Consider the following 21,401-nt stretch of genomic DNA (forward strand, 5'->3'; position numbering starts at 1 on the left):
TGCTGAGCACAGGGAATGTTTGTTTGAGACTTTACATCTATTGATGCCAACATCTGCCTGCCTTGCGCAAATGGCTGCAGCCTCACATGTGCCACGGAACAGACACAGCAGCAGCAATTCCAGGCAGTGCAGGGACATTAAATGATGTTCATCCTGCTCTGCTGTTAACACGGTTGTAGGTTTTTCCTGCGACTGAATCCAGGAGAAATATTTTCCCTGCAAATATGACTGAACACCTGAAAAATAACCGGGTTTTGTTGTGTACTGCAAAATAAGACACTGATTTTAAATTAATACTTAGATGAGAGTTTTTAATTAGATACATTTCAATTGAAGGCTGCAATGGGACGTTAAAAATCAACAAGCACTTACTGTGTATGAGCCCGATACCAAATCAACTTCATTTCTCTTAATCATAAAAGTTTATGCTACAACTGTACCATAAAGAGCTGTAAAAACCCAGCTTTTGGCAATTTAGCACAGAGGGAAGCACAGCGGATGCCTCAGGATGATGGGATGAGCACATGCGTTGCTCCAGTGCACAGAGCAATCGGGCAGGTACATGTTAACCTGTCTTGGAGGCCTTATTCTTTAAAGAGATTTAATATGTTCTAACTAAACAGCTGCTGCTTCAGACAATCTACAGACTTCAGGTATCCACAGTGTAAGTATTTAGGAAGCTAATTGTAAAAGCCAGAAATAAATGTCAAAAAAAGCAAAGTCCAAACCCCTGCTGCATCTTTGTGGATTAAGGTGTGGCCCCTAAATCAGTTCAGATTCATGCAACAAGAACAAAGATTGTAAGTTATTGAAGCCATTTTCTATGCTCTGCTTTCCCATGTTGTAGAAAGTTACTCTAAGGATACAGAATCATTCTACAGACAAGCCTTGGTAATGTGTCCTACTTTCCAAACCCTTTAAAAACTCATTAGGCCTTGGCTGTGCCCACTTCAAGTCCTAACCAAAGACTAAGGAAGAAAAAAAACACAGCAACCTTATTTTAACAGTAGCAAAGTTAAGAAGCACCAAAGTAGGGCATCTGGGAAGATTATTATATGAACAGTAAAGAGTTTACTGGTCCTTTGGAAGAGTTTTTCCCCTTCCTACTGAATAAATATGTGCCATAACGTTCATTTCTTATAGAAAGAAGTTTGATCCTGTGGCTTTTCACTTTCCAAGATAATCAGTTGGTTTAAATAATACACTTTTTTAAACAGATGGAATAGTGAAATACTGAGTGGTTTGGTCACTGCTGATGTGGTGAAAAGGGGCATCTCGCTGATGTCCCAGTCAGTTCCCAAAGACATTCACAGAAGGGAACTGCACCCCTGTAACATCCATCTCCCACCTAAGTACTAATCTTCCCCAACCACAACCCTACATCTACAGTTAGTCAGTAGTTTTGACCCAATTCTATACCCACGTCATGCTTTAAGACTGGAGATGAACGTAATTTAATAAAGTGGTTTAATCTATGAACCAAAAGGCAGCTGTTCAAGTCTGTGAGGTTTGGAGCCTCACACTTACCTCCGGGATGCTGGCATTGGCTTGTTCTTGGGCACCGAGATCCCCCCAACAGACGTGCGGGCTTTGATGGGTGAGTTTTTTGCCACAGTGACCATGTTACTGCTTCTGGTAGTGCAAGTGCTGCTGGAAGAGCCTGTGTGGAGCTGTGAAGACGCCTGTGGCTTTCGAACTCCACTGACAGGACCTGTGTAACTGCAGGCTTTCACTGGCTGCCTGGGTGTGAGGAGAGAGTTTGTGCATGACCCTGCCTTCATCGGCTGTCGCACTGTCAAAGGAGACTGCCCAGCACTGGAGGAATACCTGAGCTTACCAGGAGCCAGACCTAGGAATGGAGCAACAAAAGGAAGAATAACCCAGGTGTCAAAGGTAGTTTAAGAACAATTAGGATAAGAGGTCTCTTAAGGTATCCTTAGGCTTGGTTAGACAGACAGAAGGGAATCAGCTGCAGAGGTGCACATAGAGCACCTCACACTGACCTGCTGACCGCTGCTGGGTTCTGGGAATTCGGCTGCTTGGCACCTGCAGATCCGACTCCAAGCTCCGACTGCTCCTTACGGACTCCAAGGAGCGGAGGCCGGTCCTGGCCAGGTTGGGCATGCTGTGCCGCATCTCCTCTGAAACCAAGAGCAAATTCTCTATTGCTGCTTCTTGTAGCAATGGGGATGTGTAACAGGTTAGGCTCTCTCTTGAAAAACATGTGTGATTAAAAGTAGACAAATCATAGAACACCAGGTTGGAAGGGACCTCGGGGATCATCTGGCCTAACCTTTAACCATCAGTGTATAACTAATCCTAGAATCCCAGACTGGTTTGTGTTGGAAGGGACCTTAAAAGCTCATCCAGTTCCAACCCCCTGCCACGGGCAGGGACACCTTCCACTAGAGCAGGTTGCTCCAAGCCCCTGTGTCCAACCTGGCCTTGAACACTGCCAGGGATGGGGCAGCCACAGCTTCTCTGGGCACCCTGTGCCAGCGCCTCAGCACCGTCACAGGGAAGAGCTTCTGCCTAAGAGCTCATCTCAATCTCCCCTCTGGCAGGTTAAAGCCGTTCCCCTTGTCCTGTCCCTACAGGCTCTTGTCCAAAGCCCCTCTCTGGGTTTCCTGTAGCCCCTTTAGGCACTGGAGCTGCTCTAAGGTCTCCCCTTCAGGAGCCTTCTCTTCTCCAGGCTGCCCCAGCCCAGCTCTCTCAGCCTGGCTCCAGAGCAGAGCTGCTCCAGCCCTCGCAGCAGCTCCGTGGCCTCCTCTGGCCTCGCTCCAGCAGCTTCACGTCCCTCTGGTGGTGTTGCGCCAGAGCTGAACACAGTACTCCAGGTGTGGTCTCACAAAAGCAGAGGGGGAGCATCCCCTCCCTTGACCTGCTTAATTCTTTGCTTCCATTAAATAACAGCACTTTTGAAATGTGTATGTCAAAATTACTTCCACTGGCTCACATCAAAGCTCAGCCCCAGCTTACCCTCGCTGTTGGCATACTTGAGCCGGTCCTGCATAGGAATTTGCACAGATCTCCTGGGGGGACGGATCCGGGAGGTGGATGACCTGCTGTAATCTGCGCTGGAGGAAGGGGACTGACACCGGGGTGAACTGAGCGGAGACGGTGAGTATCTGTGCGCACTGCGGTACGACAGGGAGCAGTCGTAGTCATCCTCATCCTCCAGGCTGTACGTGTCGAACTCCTGGTCGCTGTAGGTCCCTCTGCGCAGGGAGTGAAGGGAGGCGCTGGAGCTGCGCCGGGACACGGATGCGGAGCTGGAGGCACAGTCCTGACGGAGGCCTGGAGACAGAAACAACCTGGATCAGAGGCAGGCTTTAAATAGGAATCCCTTATCCAGATGCAGCACAAGTTCAGAAGCAACTCTTTTATCAGTGATTTCACCTTGGGAGGAGAGTCAAGAACTCGCTTCACTGAAGACACTCCCAGCTTATGGCACATCTAAAGTGGAACAGTGCCACCCAGATCAGCACTGTTAATAGAGCTAATATTCAAATTGACCTGAATTACTCCCTATGTCACAGACACAAGCAGCTGAGACTGTGGACTAGATACTGCCACACAAGCTCTGTGAGGTTAACTAGATGGAGGCTAATTCACAGTATGAATGTTTTAGTTCAATTAATTATGCACCCACCAACATTTCAACTGGTTGAAACAAAGATCTGAACTTCTGTGTCCAAGGGAAAACACAGCTGATTCTTACTGACATCTTCAGTGCACCTGTGTGGTGTATTTACAGGTCCTCCCCCAACTTACACCTTTAGTTCATCTTCTTGCCTAACAAAATACCAGCAAATTCCTACCAAGAACTAATACCGCAAACTGGCAGGAGGGACTTTGGAGACAGGCATCACTTAAAGGTCTGAAAAAGCCTCTTCCCAGTGCAGGGATTAAATAAAGCAAGTGTTGCCCACTCCTCTCCCTTCACAATGCAATATGAAAAGCTTCCATCATGCCAAGGATGAAGCACTTTTCATATTGCATTGGAAAGTTTGTAATGTGACAGGATTTTTATCACAAAGCATGAGAAAATACTCAAGTTTAGAAAGAAAAAGGCTGTTATTTGCTTTATTCACTTTAATACAAATTCTCCTCAGCTGCAATAAAGTGATAAAAGATCTTGTGTCTTTTGCCCTTTTTGATCTCATATCAATCAGTTCTTATCAACCAGTTCTCATACCTATCAGTTCTTAGATCATAGTGCTTTTTAAATGGATAAAGGCACAGATCTGAAGTCAGTGAATGTTCTCCAAACCAGAGAACTTCATTCTCCATTTCCTGTAAATCAAATTAAGGATTCATTTGCACAGAAAAACAGATCCAACCACTTTGTTCCACCTTCAATTAGGACCTCATCCAAATCCCACTAAAGTCAACTGAAAGTTTACCAACAATTTAATGGAAATTGGATCCAGGCCTCAAAATCCCCCCACTGGGACACAAACTTGTTTCATGTTTAAGTTAAATCCACAGAGCTGCTTCTGAATGGTTTACCAGAGCAAAACTTAAACTGTAACTCCAGCTCTTTCAGGTTTAGCACTCCTGAACTCCTGGGTTTATTCAGCACAGCAGTGAAACAGTACCTGCATCTTCTGTGCCACAAACAACATGTAAAACCCAGCCCTGCAGACAGCTGCTAACAGGGTTCCAAGGCTGCAGCCACTGCTCAGAAAAACACATGTTTACAAGGACAAAAATTGCTGGGTTCTTATTTCAGCTGCATCGGTTCTCCAAAGCAATCCACAGGGAATGTCCTGCTTGTGTTGGCTCAAGTGAGGGGGCTGCAACCAGGTGGGAACCGTGAGCTGCTGCTGTTTGAACTGCCATGACAATGAAACAGTCCCTCGTAAAACTACACCTGTACTTCAGAGACAACAAGGGATGGAGGAGTTCTGAGTATTAAAGAGTGCTTAGGTATTTAACAGTGGTGTTTGGGATAATACTTTCAACACTATCCTCTAAGAGGTGTGATCTTGAGAATGTTCTACAACTGCTAAGTTTGAGTGGCAGTTTGGGCCTGTAGAGTTTTAAAGGAAGCCCCTGCAAATCACAAACATTTGAAACGATCTTTTAAGTTATTCTTTTGTTGTTGGGGAAAGGGGAAGAGAACTCCAGTTGGAATCCACCTATGTATTTCTACAGTGCTAAAACTACAACACAAAGGAGATGGCCATCACGTACTTTCTTCCTGAAGGCGTGCCATGACCTGGACATCAGTCAAGTCCTGCAGTTTATATCCCATAGAGATGGAGTCATCAGATGTACTCAGCTCGCTGTCCACGGATGACTGAGAGCTCAGTGCAGAGTGCATGCTCAGATAACCTTCAGGAGGGAAGAGGAACACAAAAAGCATTCAGACATCCACATCCAAACCAAGAACGAGCAGCAGAGCAGGTATTCTGGTAATACAACCAGTGCAGTTGTGAAGTTGAGAGATGGTTGCTAGAAATAATTAAGTAGTTAGAAATAGTTGAGAACACAATGCTCAGTGTTTTAACCTGCAGTTTTCAGGAGGCAGAGTTGTGTCTGTGCAGGGAACAAGCTGTGGAAAAGGTAATTTTGGGCTTAGAAACATTAAGAGTATCAGTATTATTTCCACCTATTTTGAGAAAGAGGCAACTACTGATCTAGATACGTATTTGTATAAAACCCCCCAAACAAATCAACCAAACCCCACACAACAGAAAAACACCCCCCAGAAAACCACAAAAAATGACTAGAGAAATTTCTGGGAGCACAGAAGGCTCAGTGAATGCGAAACCTCTACACGGCAAATGTGCTCATCTATGCCACATGCTCCCACCATAACCAACTCTTGAACACAGACACATCAGACCATGTAACTCACAGAGCTATTTTAGGAGAAAATACATCATTACCTTAAATTAATTCCAAGAGAAGGTTACAATTAGTAGTATAAAGATTTAGACCCCACACTCTGACAGCAGATTGGATGATGCAGGTAGATATGCAAGAGCCTGAGAGCACTTAACATCACTTTCAGCTAAAGTAGGCTTAAGAGATACAAATCCTGTTCAAGCAGGGATTTGAGATCATCCCTTAAATAAAGAGCAACGAGCAGGCTGAGGCACACCAGCAGACACATCCTGAGTGGAAGTCAGCCTCCCAGAGAGCATCCATGGGATGTCATTCACCACCAACTTCCACTTCAGCTTCGGGCCTGGCCTGCTGTGTTCTGAGGAGTCTCCAAGGCAGCACATTGACTGAGTAATTCTCAACAAGGATGTCAGCAATACAACATTTTGCCTGTTCTCAGCAAAATACCTAAAAGCCTTTGCTGAGCAGCCCTTTTAAATAATGGTCAATTCCAGGCAGGCAGGAAAAAGTAGCAGGTTCCCAACGCTATTTCTTCAACCAGTTTTGAAGAGCAGTAACCAATGACATGGAAAAGACACATTTAAAGTCCAGGTGTAAAATACATTGAGCAAACTGCTTCCTAGCAGGAAGCCTCCAACTCCTCATCTGCAAAGTTCTTCAAGCTTCAAGATGCGACACAATACTATGAGAGAAGTGTGACTGTAGTGTAAGGAGTACGTCTGTGCACATGTGCTGCACAAATACACGCTCCAAGTCAAGACCCTCCAGTATTATAACTGTGCAACAAAATCCTGTTTTTCCTTCTGGTGTCAGGAAAAGACATTGGAGGCAACATGAGGGTAAGGATTGCACCTGCGGGATGCAGGATAAGGAATAAGCAGTTTCCCATACTAAAAGCTGTATTTTTAATGCAGCTGTATCCTGAATACAGCTGTTTAAGAAGTTCCCACTCAGTTGTATGTGCTTAGTTTGGTTGTTGCATTCCCAACTGCAGGTCTATTTTAAAACAGTCAAGGAAAGAAGAAGGAAAACATTCACATTCTTTCATCAGTAAAAAGCGCTGTGGCTCAACACTGCAAGATGAACTGATTGTGGTTTTCATTACAGAACCTTCACATATGGGTTTTGTCACAGGCTCTTTGTTTAGTTTCTCAGGGCAGTTACTGTTAAACAGTTTGCATTTCAGGGGAGGCAAGCTCCATTTTTCTCAGAAGTAATACTAGATTTGAGTCACTCAAGTTGCTGGTGAACTTTAAACTCACGTTAGCACTTCCTCAAGGGATGAGCCACCACACAGGTGAAGCAAACTCTAGTGCATAATCCCACCTGGATGACACCTGTTCTATACCTGCCTTTTTATGCTGCACCCGTGACAGCTTCTGATTTGCAGGGTGAATGAAGAAGCCTTAGAAGTTCCACAGACACTTTGGTTTTACACATCAGTTACTGTTTCTGTGTGAAAAGGTGGGCAGACATCTAGATTGCCAACCAACCTCGTGTTAAAAACAAGAGACTAATTCAGAGACTTTTCCCTGCAGAATCCAGCTTGCAAACCCAGCAGTCCTACATGCATCCTTTGTTTGCAAACAGAGATCAGTGTTCGTTTCTATTTACAGCAGAAACCCAACAGCTCTCAAGAGCATACCTACGCCTGTGAAAACATCCAGATCAACCCTTTCTTCGGTCCTTAAAAAAAGGGCTCATTTAACAGCAAGTTTCAATCCAGAACTGTTAAACATGCTTTAGGTTTTTAAACATGCAAATTAGGACATAGCAATTTCCAAGAAAACAAACAAAGAAAGAAATCAAGGAAGACTCCTTTGATCATAAAGCCAAGGGGCAAAGCCTTTGTGCTCGGAAGCTGAGCACGACCTGCATCCAGGATAAACGAGGCTCCTGGAAGAGCCCACATGGACTCCTTAGGCAGCAGCTTTAAATGCAAAGGCAGAACTGAGGCTTAGAAGCTTCATTATCATTCCTACAAATATGGGCTTCCAACAGGAATTGTGTGGAAGTGGCCTCTAAGGTAGGAAATCTTACTCCAAACACAATTATGTCTGACAAAGCTTTTGTTACGCTGTGTTTAGCTGCCCACTTAGCCAATTTAAAAGCTTCTCCTGGAGATTACACCTTTTACCTTAAAGCACAAGGCTTCTTTCCGTTGTCTACATTAATCAGGATTTACAAAAGAAACTCACAAGCCAGCAAACTGAATCCAAGGAACTTTATAAAGTTAACACCTACAGAGGATACCATTATTCAAGAGCTGTATTTTCTTTGCCCCAACAGCTATTTTCTGCCTTAAGTCACTTAAAATTAGTACAATTTATAAATATATAAAGTTATAAAAACCAACACCATGACATAACTACAAGGCATTTAGAATGCAAGGAGGTTCCTTCTAATGAATCAGAGGAGATCTGGGTCAGTCAGCAAGCAAAATAAAACGAGAAACCCCCACGAGTGAACTTGCATCTCTTAGTAACTCTTCTCGGTGTCATTTACTAAAACTCCTTGCATTTTAAATACTGGAGGTTTGCAGTGCTCTACTGACATGCCATACCTGAGCTGCCACAGGTTAGTAGTGCTTTGTTAGTCGATTTGAGATGCCCGGGAGAGTTTAGTGCATTGCTACAGGAGCCTGGCTCTGTATTCAGATTATGGGCGCCTGGTGATGCCAGCGGGCTGCAATACAGGTTTTTCCATCTACTGGCTAGAAGGAAAAACACAAAAAAGCCATCAAGGTTATCGAGTTATTTTGAAAACCAAAGAGCATAAGATAAAGAAAGGCAACAGATCAAACAAGATTCAATACTGTAACAGATGTACTTCAAATGAGACATCTTGACGGTGTCGGTTACCACTGTAGGAAGCAAAGCAGCGCCTGCCTCCTTCTTGTTCTCCCCTTTAACTTGTTCTGTCACTTCTGAAGAATTCCAAGAATAACTGCTGACAAACTGGGCTTTAAGAAGCCACACACTTCTGAAAGGTTCAGGGCTGGTCTTCAGAGATGGCTGTTTTCATGAGTATCTGTCACTTCTACACTCCATATTCCTTCTGAAGAACTCCACTGACCTGCATCTTTACACATCTGTTATTTTGACTTCTTCCTGACGGATTCAAACCAAGGTTACACCACAAAGCTGTGCCTTGGGATTGAACTGAGAGCAAACTAATATGGAAAACAGCCATTCTGAAACACTCGTTCAGCACACAGACTCACATATGAGGGAAACAGTCAAAGTAAGCCAGGTAGCAAAATTAGTGCACCCACACTTGTGACGCAGGAAATGAGCACCTAAGGAATGTGATTTCATCTGTGACCTGTATATTCAAGGGGCTGCTGGACTGCCCATGAGCCATTACCATTGAGAGAACAGTAGCTAAGAAAATAATGAAGATTCACTATATAAATAAGTTTTCTTGTTTATTCCCTCCCCCCCCCCAAGTATAAGGTCAGACTATTTGAGTTCGGAGTGATGGGGTACAAATAAAACCTGATGTATTTCAGACAGAAAGCAAAGAGTTAATGAAATGAATCTTCATTCAAGTTTTTAAGCGCAGATGGTTTATGAAAGTAAATGAAGTTTGGTCTCAAACTACATTCAGTTATCTCAAATGAGGAATTTCAAGGCTAAACTCAAAATAAGCCTGATCACAAGCACTGCCAAAACACCGTAAGAATGTAAACTTAAACCCAACAACAAATCAAAACCCAAACAACGAAAAAAGCCACCCAAAACCCCCCAACAAAACAGTGGCCTCTCAGACTTCAAATCACTGAGGTCAAATTACTGTCCAAACTGAAGTCAGAATTCTTGCATTCACATGGAGGACAAAGCCAGTTCAAACAAGGCAGACAGCAACTTCTGCACCAAGCTGGCGGCTGGATTTCAGCAGTTAAGAACATCCCTGAACCATTAATTCAGTTGGAAACTGCACTGTTTCAAACACTAACCCCTGCTTTTGTGTTTAGATGTTGGTGAGTGAAACAGACAGATGAGGTTATAACACGTCCTGCTCTGCGAGACTTTTCAGTGAGGAGTTGTTAGAAGAACACACTAAAACTGATCACCCCTCCAGCTGCAGGGTAAATCCCATCTGCCTACAGAGGAAAGCTTACGCTACAGAAAGCTGTACAGTGTAGAACAGGGTTACTTATCCACTTCAAACCCCTCAGTGGCTTGGCTACCAGCAATTCAGCCCATTTCCCATGCAAACCCAGAGTACATTTGAAAAGACATGGTAGAATATCCACCACATGGATTCCAGGTGATGTACGACAGGTATGCAGAAACAGAACAACCTTCTCAGTTTTGGAATGAAGTAAACTCTGCAGCTATTCTAACAGCTCTTACATCAGTGAAAGGCTAATGTGGTATTGATCCTTCGGTGCTCTGAAAAAGAAAACACACAAACCCACAGCCCCAGAATACTGCTGAACAGAAGGCTCTGTAGCATTTCATTTCAGGCAGATTGATTAAGGGCTTTTCCCTCCGTGGTGAAGTAACGCAGCTAAAAGCCACCACAAAGTGCTTGTAGGGAATGATAAAACTGGAATTGAAACTAGGTTTCCACGTGACTCCATTTCTTCAACCTACAGATTTTAATGTTTCATGATTGTAAGCTTTGAGCAGCAGACAACTACCCAGGTAATGGTACTAATGGTGAGGTACTGTAAGAATCATCACTATTAGAAACACTCAACACCACCAGAACTTTTGATATAGAGAAAAAGCTGCAAGAAAAGTTTTATATGATTCTCTCCCCCATTCCCCTGAAGCATATTATTCCCTCTACATATTTTTACACTGAAGATGTTTAAATATTAAAAAAAAAAAAAAAAGAAAATCAAGAACCTGCAAACACTAAAATGTATTTTAGAGTTTTGGCTCTAATAATCAAAAGCCAACAGAAAGCAAGGTGGTCAATCTGCCCATTAAATTGAAATGCCTCTATTTGCTTCTTAACAAATACATAGAGGTGAAAGACCACAGAGTTCCATTTGTTTGGTGTGTTCCTTGCTATCAGCACAGTTTTCTTGCTGTTTACAGACTGATCTCTTACCTTCACAGCCAAGGCATGACCAGTGTAACCAAAAGCAGGGAGGTTTCTATACACCACCACACAGGGCTGCACAAACATGCACAAATCTAAGCCAACACGTGAAGTGCTGTGTCTGCAGACATTCTGACCACTGCAACTGCACCCTTCAGGCCTCCTCTGCTTCACCTCTTCTCACTGATGTCAGGTACACAAGTGGAAATGAGGGACACTTGAGGCAGCAATGCTCCCAGATTACATACCTTGATCGAGTCTGCTCAGCAGCGTTCGACAGGCCACCTCTGTCTCGGGGCTGGGGTTATCAAGCACCTGCCGGCACCATTTTAAAGGTGAGCCTGTTTTCTGATCCACAGATTTCCTCGGGGATACGTAGAGCCTTTGCAAGGATGGAAAGGAGACAGGGAAAAATGCCTATTAACTCAAAGCACAAAAGCCAGTGAAGCAGCATTTACTAAAGTGCATCTAACAGGAAGCAATAGAGAAGTTACCCAAATTAAAAACAGGGGAAGAAGATTTAGATTAGACATTAGTAAGAAGTTCTTCCCTGTGAGCATGCTGAGGCGCTGGCACAGAGAAGCTGTAGCTGCCCCATCCCTGGTACTGTTCAAGGCAAGGTCCAAGTATTTGAGCATGAAATGATGATGAGGATGGTTTTAAGATTTCAAGGAATGTCTGCACGCACTTTACTGGCCTCCTACCCTCTCTTGAGCAATAACTTTTGACACTCCTGCAGCGAGATACATCAAGTCTTTCTGCTCCAGTTACTCATTCTCACACAGGCATCTTGTATTCAATTCATAAAACACTCCTTTCCACAACAAAACCAATACAAATCAATGGATATTTCAGTAATTATCCCATTATTTTCTGAAACCCTTCATGTTTAAAAGACACAGAAACATACTACAGGGCTCTCAGGTGTCTATCCATGTTTGGCCAAGGTAAAACAGACAACTGGTGTATTTAAAACACTGACATTAAAATGTCCATCTCAGCTATCACCCTGCCTCCTGTCTTGACTCCAGGGAAGGATAAGTACAGAAACAATCAATCCCAAAGCCATACTGGTGCAGAAAGCTGTCCTGGACTCCCTCAACCTGGTAATCTGAGAGTGTCAGATTGAGCATTTATCAGAATAACATTCTTTAGTGAAGCATCTAAGCCCTGTTTTGAATTCATACCTGCTTCTAGCACCCACAGCACCCTACTGCAGCGAGTCCTGCAATGCCACAACGTGCAGGGTGAAGAACCACCTCCATCCATTCACCTGCCCTGAAAATGTCACCCGCTATTTACTCTTATATTCCTCTTGTCTGGCTCTTGAGGGGTAGGTACAGGTGGAAGGTCATTATTCCCTATTGCCTCTTGACACGTTATTCATGACTTTATAGATCTTAATAACATCCCTGCCCCTGGTCAGACCCATCTTTTGCAGTCTCTTCAGTCACGTCTCCCGCAGAAGCTTTTTTATACCAAGCTTTACAGGCAAATACCAAAATCCAAAGGCTAATTTGCTATTGACAAAATAAATGCTGAGAAACACGAACACAATTTTTCTTGCAGCTGCAATATCCCCACGAGCACATCTTGCTGTGCTCCTGCACGGGTAAATGAGCATTGCAGCCACTCAGATCCAATAAACCAGAGAGAGCCAAGTGCTCTCTCTCTGGATTTATTTTACAGTTCAGACAAAAAAAGCAGCAATAAAACCATCAAACAAAAAAGAGGCCAATGGCCTCCTTAGGGCAGGTCACGCTGTTCTTCACGTATTTTAGGTTAAGGGAGGAAATCCTGCTCTACTTCAGGAAGTAGTAGTTCTACCCAGCTCCCTCCATACTTCTAATCATGTTTCTATGTGACTAGATGTATGGTAACACTTGTTTGATTGCCAGAACTGTTCCCACATGGGGCAGGGTGTTGGAGTCCTCTGTAGTCTGGCAGAGGACTCTCATTTCCCAGCTGACAAGTCTATTGGTAAGAGATGGTCCCACTTACAACTTCATACTATCACAGGATCAGTCCCAGCCTGGTCTGGGTTGGAAGAGACCTTAAAGCTCATCCAGTCCCAACCCCCTGCCACGGGCAGGGACACCTTCCACTAGAGCAGGTTGCTCCAAGCCCCTGTGTCCAACCTGGCCTTGAACACTGCCAGGGATGGGGCAGCCACAGCTTCTCTGGGCACCCTGTGCCAGCGCCTCAGCACCCTCACAGGGAATGGATTTCACCAAAGTCAATGAAGAAAGCTCAACTCAGAGCACTGACAGGCAGCTTAGTCGAACAAGAGGGGAATTCTGGTTTGATCCCACAGCATCTGGTTTACTAATTTTCCTTTTTAAGAAGTTTTGGGGAAGGCTTCAACATACCAACTTCTCAGGTCCGCTGGCATCATGTATCCTGTGCTTCTGATCCTGTAAGGCTGTTTGATTTGTCAGGTGAACTTAATCCAATAAGCATTGGTACAAATATGCTCAGGCGTGCCATGAAGCACGCACACAACTGCCAGTTCACTAGTTAGCCAAAGTCCTCTGGGTTTAACAAATATCTGATTCCTCAGTGAGCTTTACCCTGCATTTTGCTCCCTCAACTCAGCAGTTGGGGTGTGAAGTGTGTGCTGTTTAAATGCCAAAAGGTAACGCTTTGAATGTTTTCTGTGCTCAAATTGCAAATGACAATTTAGAAGCTATTTGGGTAGTTACAAAGCCTAATACAAAATTCAGAAAGTAAACATTTGGGCATATATCCTCAATGTGATGTACTGGGGTTTGCTGTGGAACTGATTAAATATAAATGAGGTTTTCTTCAGCTGCTGTGAGGAGACCCTTAGATAAAACATCTTTACTTTCTGCTTATTAATGTTGCACTTTCCCATAGCAAGTATTCTATGAAATGCAGATCTGGTGAGTGCCAAGTAGTTCCAGTTGTGCAGCAACTGTGACAACTTTCCCAACCTGCACAATGCATTGAAGAAAGAAGCATCTTCACAATTTAGGACACATCAGATGAGTTTTAAGTGTGCAAGCCTGTACTGCCTGAGAGTTTAAGATCCTAATCACATAAGATATTTGCACTAGTATGTCTATAGGTCGTAAGAAGACAATTCAGACTGCAGCAAGCTCTGTAACTAATGCATTAGGACATTAAACTGAGAGTAAAATGAACTGCAGTTTTCAAGGCATGTTGGTTTATTACACGTCTGCCACAGCACTTGGCACCAGTAGCTACTACAGCACTAAAAGTGAGTTACATACATCAGAGCAAGAAGGAGACCCGAGGTAGCTAAAGATGTTTAGAACAATTTAGGTTTATATGATATACTTCCAGAAAGTGCTCAAAAGGCAGCTAAATTCTTCTATAAAGGTATATTTCAAACAGGTAATACATCCATTTTTCTTTCCTTTATATATACATCAGACTTGAGAGAGTTGATTTTCACATGTTTTTCTGTGCTTTATGTTGTTCTAGTCTCAAATCTAAACACTATTGTTGAATAGAATAGTTCAACAATATACTGGTGTGGAACAACAGTGAAACAACCCTATATTATGATAGAAACTAAGGGGAAAAGGAGGAAAATCCTGTGGAAAACACTCCACACAAAGACATTCCAGTATTAGCCCAAGTAGAGGTTTGAGCCTTTCTTACCCAGAAACTGGAAAAAGAGGAATAAAATGATACTGCAAAGCCCTGAGGAGGCGCTGCTTTTCCTGCCTATCTGGTGACTAATCCTGCTCAACAAAATCCCCAAATCTAGACACTAAGTCCCAGAAGCTCTAAACACACATTAGCTTAAGCTCATGACACAGCCAATAGTCTGTAAGATGATCAAAAGGCACCTTGTGGAACAACTCATGAGCTGCATTATACGAACGCGGCACAAGGCTGCTGAGCAGCGTGCGAAGTGGGTTCCCCCCTCTCCTCTGGCAGCGGGACCGAGCAGACACATCCCTGCCCACACTCCATCCTAAGGGAAGAGCAGGAGCCAACACCTCGAGCACTTCACTAAGAAAGCAGTCGACTATTTCAAGTTAAAAATACCTCTGGAAGGTTTTCATAAGGTGACCAGCCTGAGAAACTAAGGCCTGGTGAATTGCTTTTCATAGAATCACAGAGTGGTTCTATGGGATCTCAAAGTGGAAGGGACCTCAAAGCTCATCTAGTCCCAAGCCCCTGCCACGGGCAGGGACACCTTCCACTAGAGCAGGTTGCTCCAAGCCCCTGTGTCCAGCCTGGCCTTGAACACTGCCAGGGATGGGGCAGCCACAGCTTCTCTGGGCACCCTGTGCCAGCGCCTCAGCACCAAACAATAAACTAAAAGCAGAGAAAAACACAACTTAATTCTTCCATGGGGGAGCACCTATGAGTGGCAAACACTGAGGAAGACCAGCAAGGTCAGGGTGCTGCAAGCACGGCTGACTGGATCCCTTCTGTGCAGGGAACAGCCTTTCTGCAAACCACTCAGGAGCTGACCTGCGCTGAGATGCAGCTTAAAGGAGCAACCCCGTAAGGGGAGAGCAGCACTTGAGCCTGAGTGGGGCCGAGCTGTGCTGACCCAGCAGCACACAACACTGACTTCCGCTTGATCAGGTCTAGGGGATATTTACAATTGTGAACAGCTATTTGAGAAAGGGACCTAAGGAAGCAAGTCAAAGGAGAGGCACCAAGAAGGTAGAGAGTTACAGCTGCAGCACCTCACGTTTCACAGAGTTCAGTCACTGCAGGGATGTTGTTATAAACACAAATCCTGTTGAAGCTGAAGGAAGCTGCGCAGAATCATGTGCAAGTTTGATCCAAATAAACCCAATAATTTCAAAGCAGTGCAGAAACAGAGCCTCTGTTTGCACCTGCAAACCAGACCCTCTGCCCTGCACCTTTGTGCTTCTGCCTTCCCCTCCTGGGGCGATGGGTTTTGCTGTTATCACATCAGTCCAAGGGCAGACTGCACCAGAGGCTTCAAACCTACTGAGAAGTTATGGTCTGTAAGAAAAATACCACAACAGAAATCACCCTGAAGTTTGGAGCTGTTCTTAGAACTAGAATGACACGAAGATCTAAGAACTGAAGCCTCTCTTTCTGAAAGCTTCTCATTTCCCAACACTTTCATATTTTAAAAGAAAACAAACTGAATTCTTGGGTGCTCTTTAAGGTACAAAGCATTACCCCCTCTAGTAGGTGATTTTAAAGATAAGGTCAGCAGACCAAAAAGACCAGGCTGTTAATTGAACAGATAGAAACAATGCAACATGATCAAAGGTTATTTATGATAACAGCACTTGCACAAATGCTCTGTAATACCACCATTATTTCAGCTCCTTGGGGCACCTCTTTTTAATATGTTTGCCTGTATGAGCCAAATCTGACAAGAAAACAGAGGTATCAACAACAGGAAGATCCTACACGGTCGAGTGAGAAGGGCACCTGGTAAAGAACAACCTCATGAGCCAGTAGCTCAAGGGAAGGTGAAGACACAGAGCTGCTGGGAGCAGAATCAGTCCTGATAGCACCAATGGCATCCATTGCCCGTGTAATCTCAGACTCCCTCTGGTTCCTTCACCCAGTCAATACAATTTGAAGAATCTCTCATGAAAATGAACATAAAACTGGCTGCTTTCATTAAAATGGAAATAATGAAGCCTGTCTTCCAAATTCAACTTGGTAAATATATTCTCTTTTAAGAAATCTGCTCCAAATGCTGTTTAGGCACGCTAAGGAGTTTCAGCAATCGAGTTAGAACCAGTATATAGGTTTTAAAAGAAAGCTTGCAAAGAAAAAAAAAAAACCCAACAAGCATGTTTTTAATATAACCTTGAATTTAGAATTGACCTGAGCTCATCACATTAATGAGCTCCATCCCATCAAGAGAAGTTTACCTTCACTTATAACGGCTAAAGTTTCAAGTCACAGCTACTGCATGAGCTGGAATTAGCCTCAAACTTCACCTAGCTTTGGAAGGGCAAAGGGAAATTAATCTGCTGATTTATAAAACAAGTTGTCAACGAGGCTGGTGAAGCAGAGAGTCCTACACAGTAAGCATGGCTGAGGATTACATCACTGATCTGTTTCAGTTCATGTCTCTAAACAAAAGAAACAGGTTAACTGTGAAGAAACAGTATTCAGGAAATAGCAATGATTTGTTGTCTTAGATACTAGCAAAAGCCACAAATTCCAGACAGCCTGAGGTCTCACTTTGTGTTTGACAACACTCTCATTTGTACATAACTATTAAATACTGTATCTAAAGTTTAAAAACGCCATTATTCATTCACCTGCATATGTTAAACACAAACTGGCAGGGAAGGGAAGTTTTCTGTGCTTGCTACAGCAGTGTCAGGAAGAAAGGGGAAAAGACAAAGCCTTACAGTTAAACTGTAAGGCTTATTAAGAAATAATAATAAATCATAATGCTCTAACAAAATGGTTTTAAAAATAAGACCAATCAGTAACAGGAACTGCATTCTTGCTACTAACAACCAAAGCACTGTATAGAAATCACTTCATACCCTTAAAAATCACTGCGCACCTCAACACAAACTCCCAACCATAGCAGGAGTTCTAAGTATCACGGAGGGTTTGAAATACCTACCAGCAGTCTTCTTCTTCGTTGCAATTTTCAAGTTCTAACACTTTGACTTCATCCAGATCCGTGTTATTGGACAGATTTTCTGATTCTCCACATTTCTCACTGGGATTTTGTTCATTTGTTTTAACTGAGGAACCAACACCTGCAAGGACCACACTTCCCGTCAGCTCTGTGCTATCACTCGTGGCTGTACGTGAGGAACACCTCATGTCACCATGGCCCTTCACTTCCACCTTACACACGCTGGAAGACAATTCCTCAGTGGCACTGCTGCCACTATATTGCGTTTGGGCATCTATATCTCTTTTGAAGCAGTTGTTGTCTTCTGCCTCTTTCCTTATCTTGCTTAGCTGGCTGTGCAGATCCGCCATGATTTGCAATTCCTGCTTCTCAGTGATGGCATTGATGCTGTTATTGATCTCCATCCCATTAAGACCAGAGCCGTGGTTATCCACACCAGTATGGAGCTCGCTCTGCACTGTTCCAAGCACGCTCCTGCTGCTCTTCGATCTGGGGTGCTGGTTCTCCATCTCCAGCCTCCTCACCAGCTCCCGCAGCTTCCGAACCTCCGCTAGCTCCGCACCCATCTCCTGGGGTGCCGGTGCCGTGGCAGGGCCCATGGCTGAGTTCTCCATGGAGTCTCGTCCTAAGGCTGGCTCCAAAGCATGATCCTGCTGTATGACCGGGACATTTCCAGGCACCACCATCATCCAAAGCACACAGTGGCACTGCAAGACACGAGAAACATCTAAAAGCTCCATGAAGATGCACCATATTTTTAAGCCAACTGGAATTAAACCCCCAAAATTCTCACTTGAGAATTCTCACTTCTATAAGCATAAACTAATTGGGGCACAAGGACATTTAATCAAAATCTATCAAAAGAGAACAACTGAAATTAGTAGAAAACATTTCAACAAACATGAATTACTCGTTGGAAACAGCAAGGATGTGTGACTTGTGCTACAAAGTGGCTGTATAAAAGGAAGCTGATTTAATCACAGTTTCCATCTGTTTACTAACAAAATATGTGAGAAAAGCACTGCCTGAGCAAAGCCAGGAAACATCATTAGCAGGTGGTGACGTCAGGCAACGACAGCACGAAGAAAATGCTAAAAACATCCTTTGTTCGTTACCAGGTTTATCCTGGAAAAGCAGAAAAAGAACTGGAGAATGTTTCTAGATCAACTCAAGCAAAGACTAACGACCAGAACCACAGTTACTGTGGGAGGTGAAAACAAGCATCATTCATGTCTTAACTGGCATCTTTTCCTGTTACAAGTGCAAAGGGAGAGGCAAGTTCTTTGAGGCCAACACAGCAAAAACCAGAACAAAAAGAGAGCTAAATACACCCCACCATAGATTACATATTCTAGTAAGTTTCATAAACCAAAGCCTTCTGTTTAGTTTTTGTATCTTAAGTGCTACTGTTCAGCCTGTGGCTATTGACCAGGGTGTAGAGCAGAGCACCATCACTCCGGCAGCTTTACACTGCCCAGGTACCCAGACTTCCCAAAAATCCACATGCATTTAACATCCAGCTTTTCACCACTTACAGATAAGAAGCAAACACTTTTTTCCCTGCACTAGTGATTTACATGACTTTTCCATTTCAACATGTGATTCATTTCTGAACTGACTCTTCACTGAAAAGCCCCTAATACGAGATTCATGCTCCAGAGAGGGAGTAAAATGGATTCCCCCCAAAAATTATAAATCGTTTCTATTTCGCAGGCGAGCAAACAGACTGACAGATGAGGAAGTCAGACACAACTACTGAAGTTTAACAGAAGCTCTGATGCAGGCACCACGACTGCACTTGCACCCTGGTTTTCTGTGGCTGTAGATGTCCTTCCTCCTTCCTTTGCTGCCTCAAAGTCTTCCTTGTTTTGAAGGCCCAAGTGGCAGCAGGTGAGAGGAAACCACACAAATTCAGTGTTGCACAAAGGACACAAACCCAGCAAGGTTAAAAGTACACCCACACCCCCTCAGCATCTCCCTGTTACTTCAATCACTTGTAACTGCAGCACCTGAGCGTGTTTCCTACAAAACGCAGTTTTGTTTTGGGTTTTTTAACTAGACAGTTTGTGGTTTTATTTAGGCCCTGTGCAGAGAAGATGACAGTTTTAGGCTTACGTTTGAATTAGTAATGAACACAAACAGCCCTTGTGAAGAGCTAACTGCAGTGCGCTTTGAACACCACTCTCAAAATGACACCTCTAAGGAGCATCCCTGAAGTCATTTTGACTTGGGAATGAGAAATTTAACACGTGGTTCCCAGAAAATCCAATTCCTACTCTTATGTCCACTTGGAAAATCTCCTTGCACATGCTCTCCCTTCTATGGGATCATCCGCTCTCCCCACGAGTAATGAAGCATGGAAGATTTCCAAAGGAACACGGAGGATTCCCGGAGGCAGCTCAAAGCTCCTGCTCAGGAACTTGCTGAGGATGCACCAGTGAGGAGTTTGAGTTCTACTGCCAAAGCAGAAGACCACAGCCCAAGGAGAGAGCAACGAGATCTGTCACCCAACAAATCCCTTCCCCTCTAAGGCTGAGCAGCAGCAAAACCTGCTTTTTCATTCACAGGGAGGGAACAAACAGATTTGAAACCTTTTAGCTTTTTCCCACGACCACCAAGTCTAAAACCCACCCGAATAAAGGAGCAGGGATACAGGAGGGGAAAACGTGCATCTGAAAAACTTGATTTCATTGTATGAAGGGCTCAAAAGGAGGGGGGAAGAGAAGGGAAGAGGCGGCCCCATCTGAAACCCTCGCTGTGCCGGAGACAATCATTCGGAGTTTCCCATCAAGACATCCGGGTTTCTAACGCGGGTTAACGGGATGCCCTCACCACCAAAGGCAGGATGCGGCCGGCGAGGGGGGGAACGGACGCGCCCCCCCCCCGCCCGGGCTCCCCGCCCGCCGGTAACGGCCGCGGCCGCGCTCCGGGAGGAGGGTCCCGGGCGGGAGCCGCGGAACGTGGACAGCTCCCAGTGCGCGGGCACGGCCGCGCCGAGGGACGAACCGGGAGGAGGAGGGTGAAGGCGGGGAGAGGGTCGCAGCCGGCACCGGGGGCGGCGGCGGGGCCCTGCCGGAGGCGCGGGGCCGTGAGGGGCGAGGGCGCGACCCTCCCGGGGGGCGCGGCCGGTCCGCGCCGGGTGCTGCGGCCCCGCCGAGCCCATCCATCCCCGCCCGCCCCCCCCGCACGGTACCTGCCGCCGGTGGCCGGTGCTCGGCGCCGCTCCCGCTCCTCCCGCTCCGCCTTTCTCCGGCGCCGCCGCGCGCCCCGCTCGCAAACGGCGGGAGGGACGCGCCGCGCGCGCACTCGGGCCCCGCCCCCGATGCGAGGGGAGGGCGCGGAGCCGCGCCTGCGCCGCCGCCTCAGCGCCGCGGAGCCCCGCCGGGGTCCCGGTGAGATCCCCGCGCGGTGAGCGGGGGCTGCGCCGGGAGAGGGTCCGCCCGTGGTCATACAGCCCCGCACAGCGCGGGGGACCCGTCCCAGCCCCGCTCAGCCGCTGGCATCGCGTCACCCGCCCGTTACAGTCATGGAACCACAGACTCGTTTGGGCTGAAGGGACCTTAAAGCTCCTCCAGTTCCAAGCCCCTGCCACGGGCAGGGACACCTTCCACTAGAGCAGGTTGCTCCAAGCCCCTGTGTCCAACCTGGCCTTGAACACTGCCAGGGATGGGGCAGCCACAGCTTCTCTGAGCACCCTGTGCCAGCGCCTCAGCACCCTCCCAGGGAAGAGCTTCTGCCTCAGAGCTCATCTCAGTCTCCCCTCTGGCAGGTTAAAGCCATGGCCCCTTACCTGCCCTTGCAACAAGCCCCTCTCCAGGTTTCTTGCCCAGCTACTGGGAGTTGAGGAATTTCGCATTGGAAAACAACACAAAGGGTTGGATCA

General features: G+C 45.4%; 1 protein-coding gene across 2 annotated transcripts in view; it reads right to left on the bottom strand.

Annotated features, from left to right (window-relative positions):
* LOC115612642 (SLAIN motif-containing protein-like) overlaps positions 1-20,839 on the bottom strand; it is a 21,980-nt gene extending 1,141 nt beyond the window's left edge. Inside the window, exons 1-8 of one of the 2 annotated variants that reach the window (XM_030497180.1) lie at positions 20,712-20,839; positions 17,501-18,225; positions 11,163-11,296; positions 8,420-8,569; positions 5,200-5,340; positions 2,980-3,297; positions 2,004-2,141; positions 1,528-1,849 (exon numbers count right to left, since the gene is read on the bottom strand). In XM_030497180.1, coding sequence (XP_030353040.1) covers positions 1,528-1,849; positions 2,004-2,141; positions 2,980-3,297; positions 5,200-5,340; positions 8,420-8,569; positions 11,163-11,296; positions 17,501-18,207 — 1,910 coding nt within the window. In that variant the 5' untranslated portion in view covers positions 18,208-18,225; positions 20,712-20,839. The remainder of the gene's footprint in view (positions 1-1,527; positions 1,850-2,003; positions 2,142-2,979; positions 3,298-5,199; positions 5,341-8,419; positions 8,570-11,162; positions 11,297-17,500; positions 18,226-20,711) is intronic. The other variant, XM_030497182.1, reaches the window with a different exon arrangement.
* Positions 20,840-21,401: the final 562 nt, after the last annotated feature.

The sequence above is a fragment of the Strigops habroptila genome, chromosome 9 (assembly GCF_004027225.2).
Source record: "Strigops habroptila isolate Jane chromosome 9, bStrHab1.2.pri, whole genome shotgun sequence".
NCBI classification, from domain to species: domain Eukaryota; kingdom Metazoa; phylum Chordata; class Aves; order Psittaciformes; family Psittacidae; genus Strigops; species Strigops habroptila.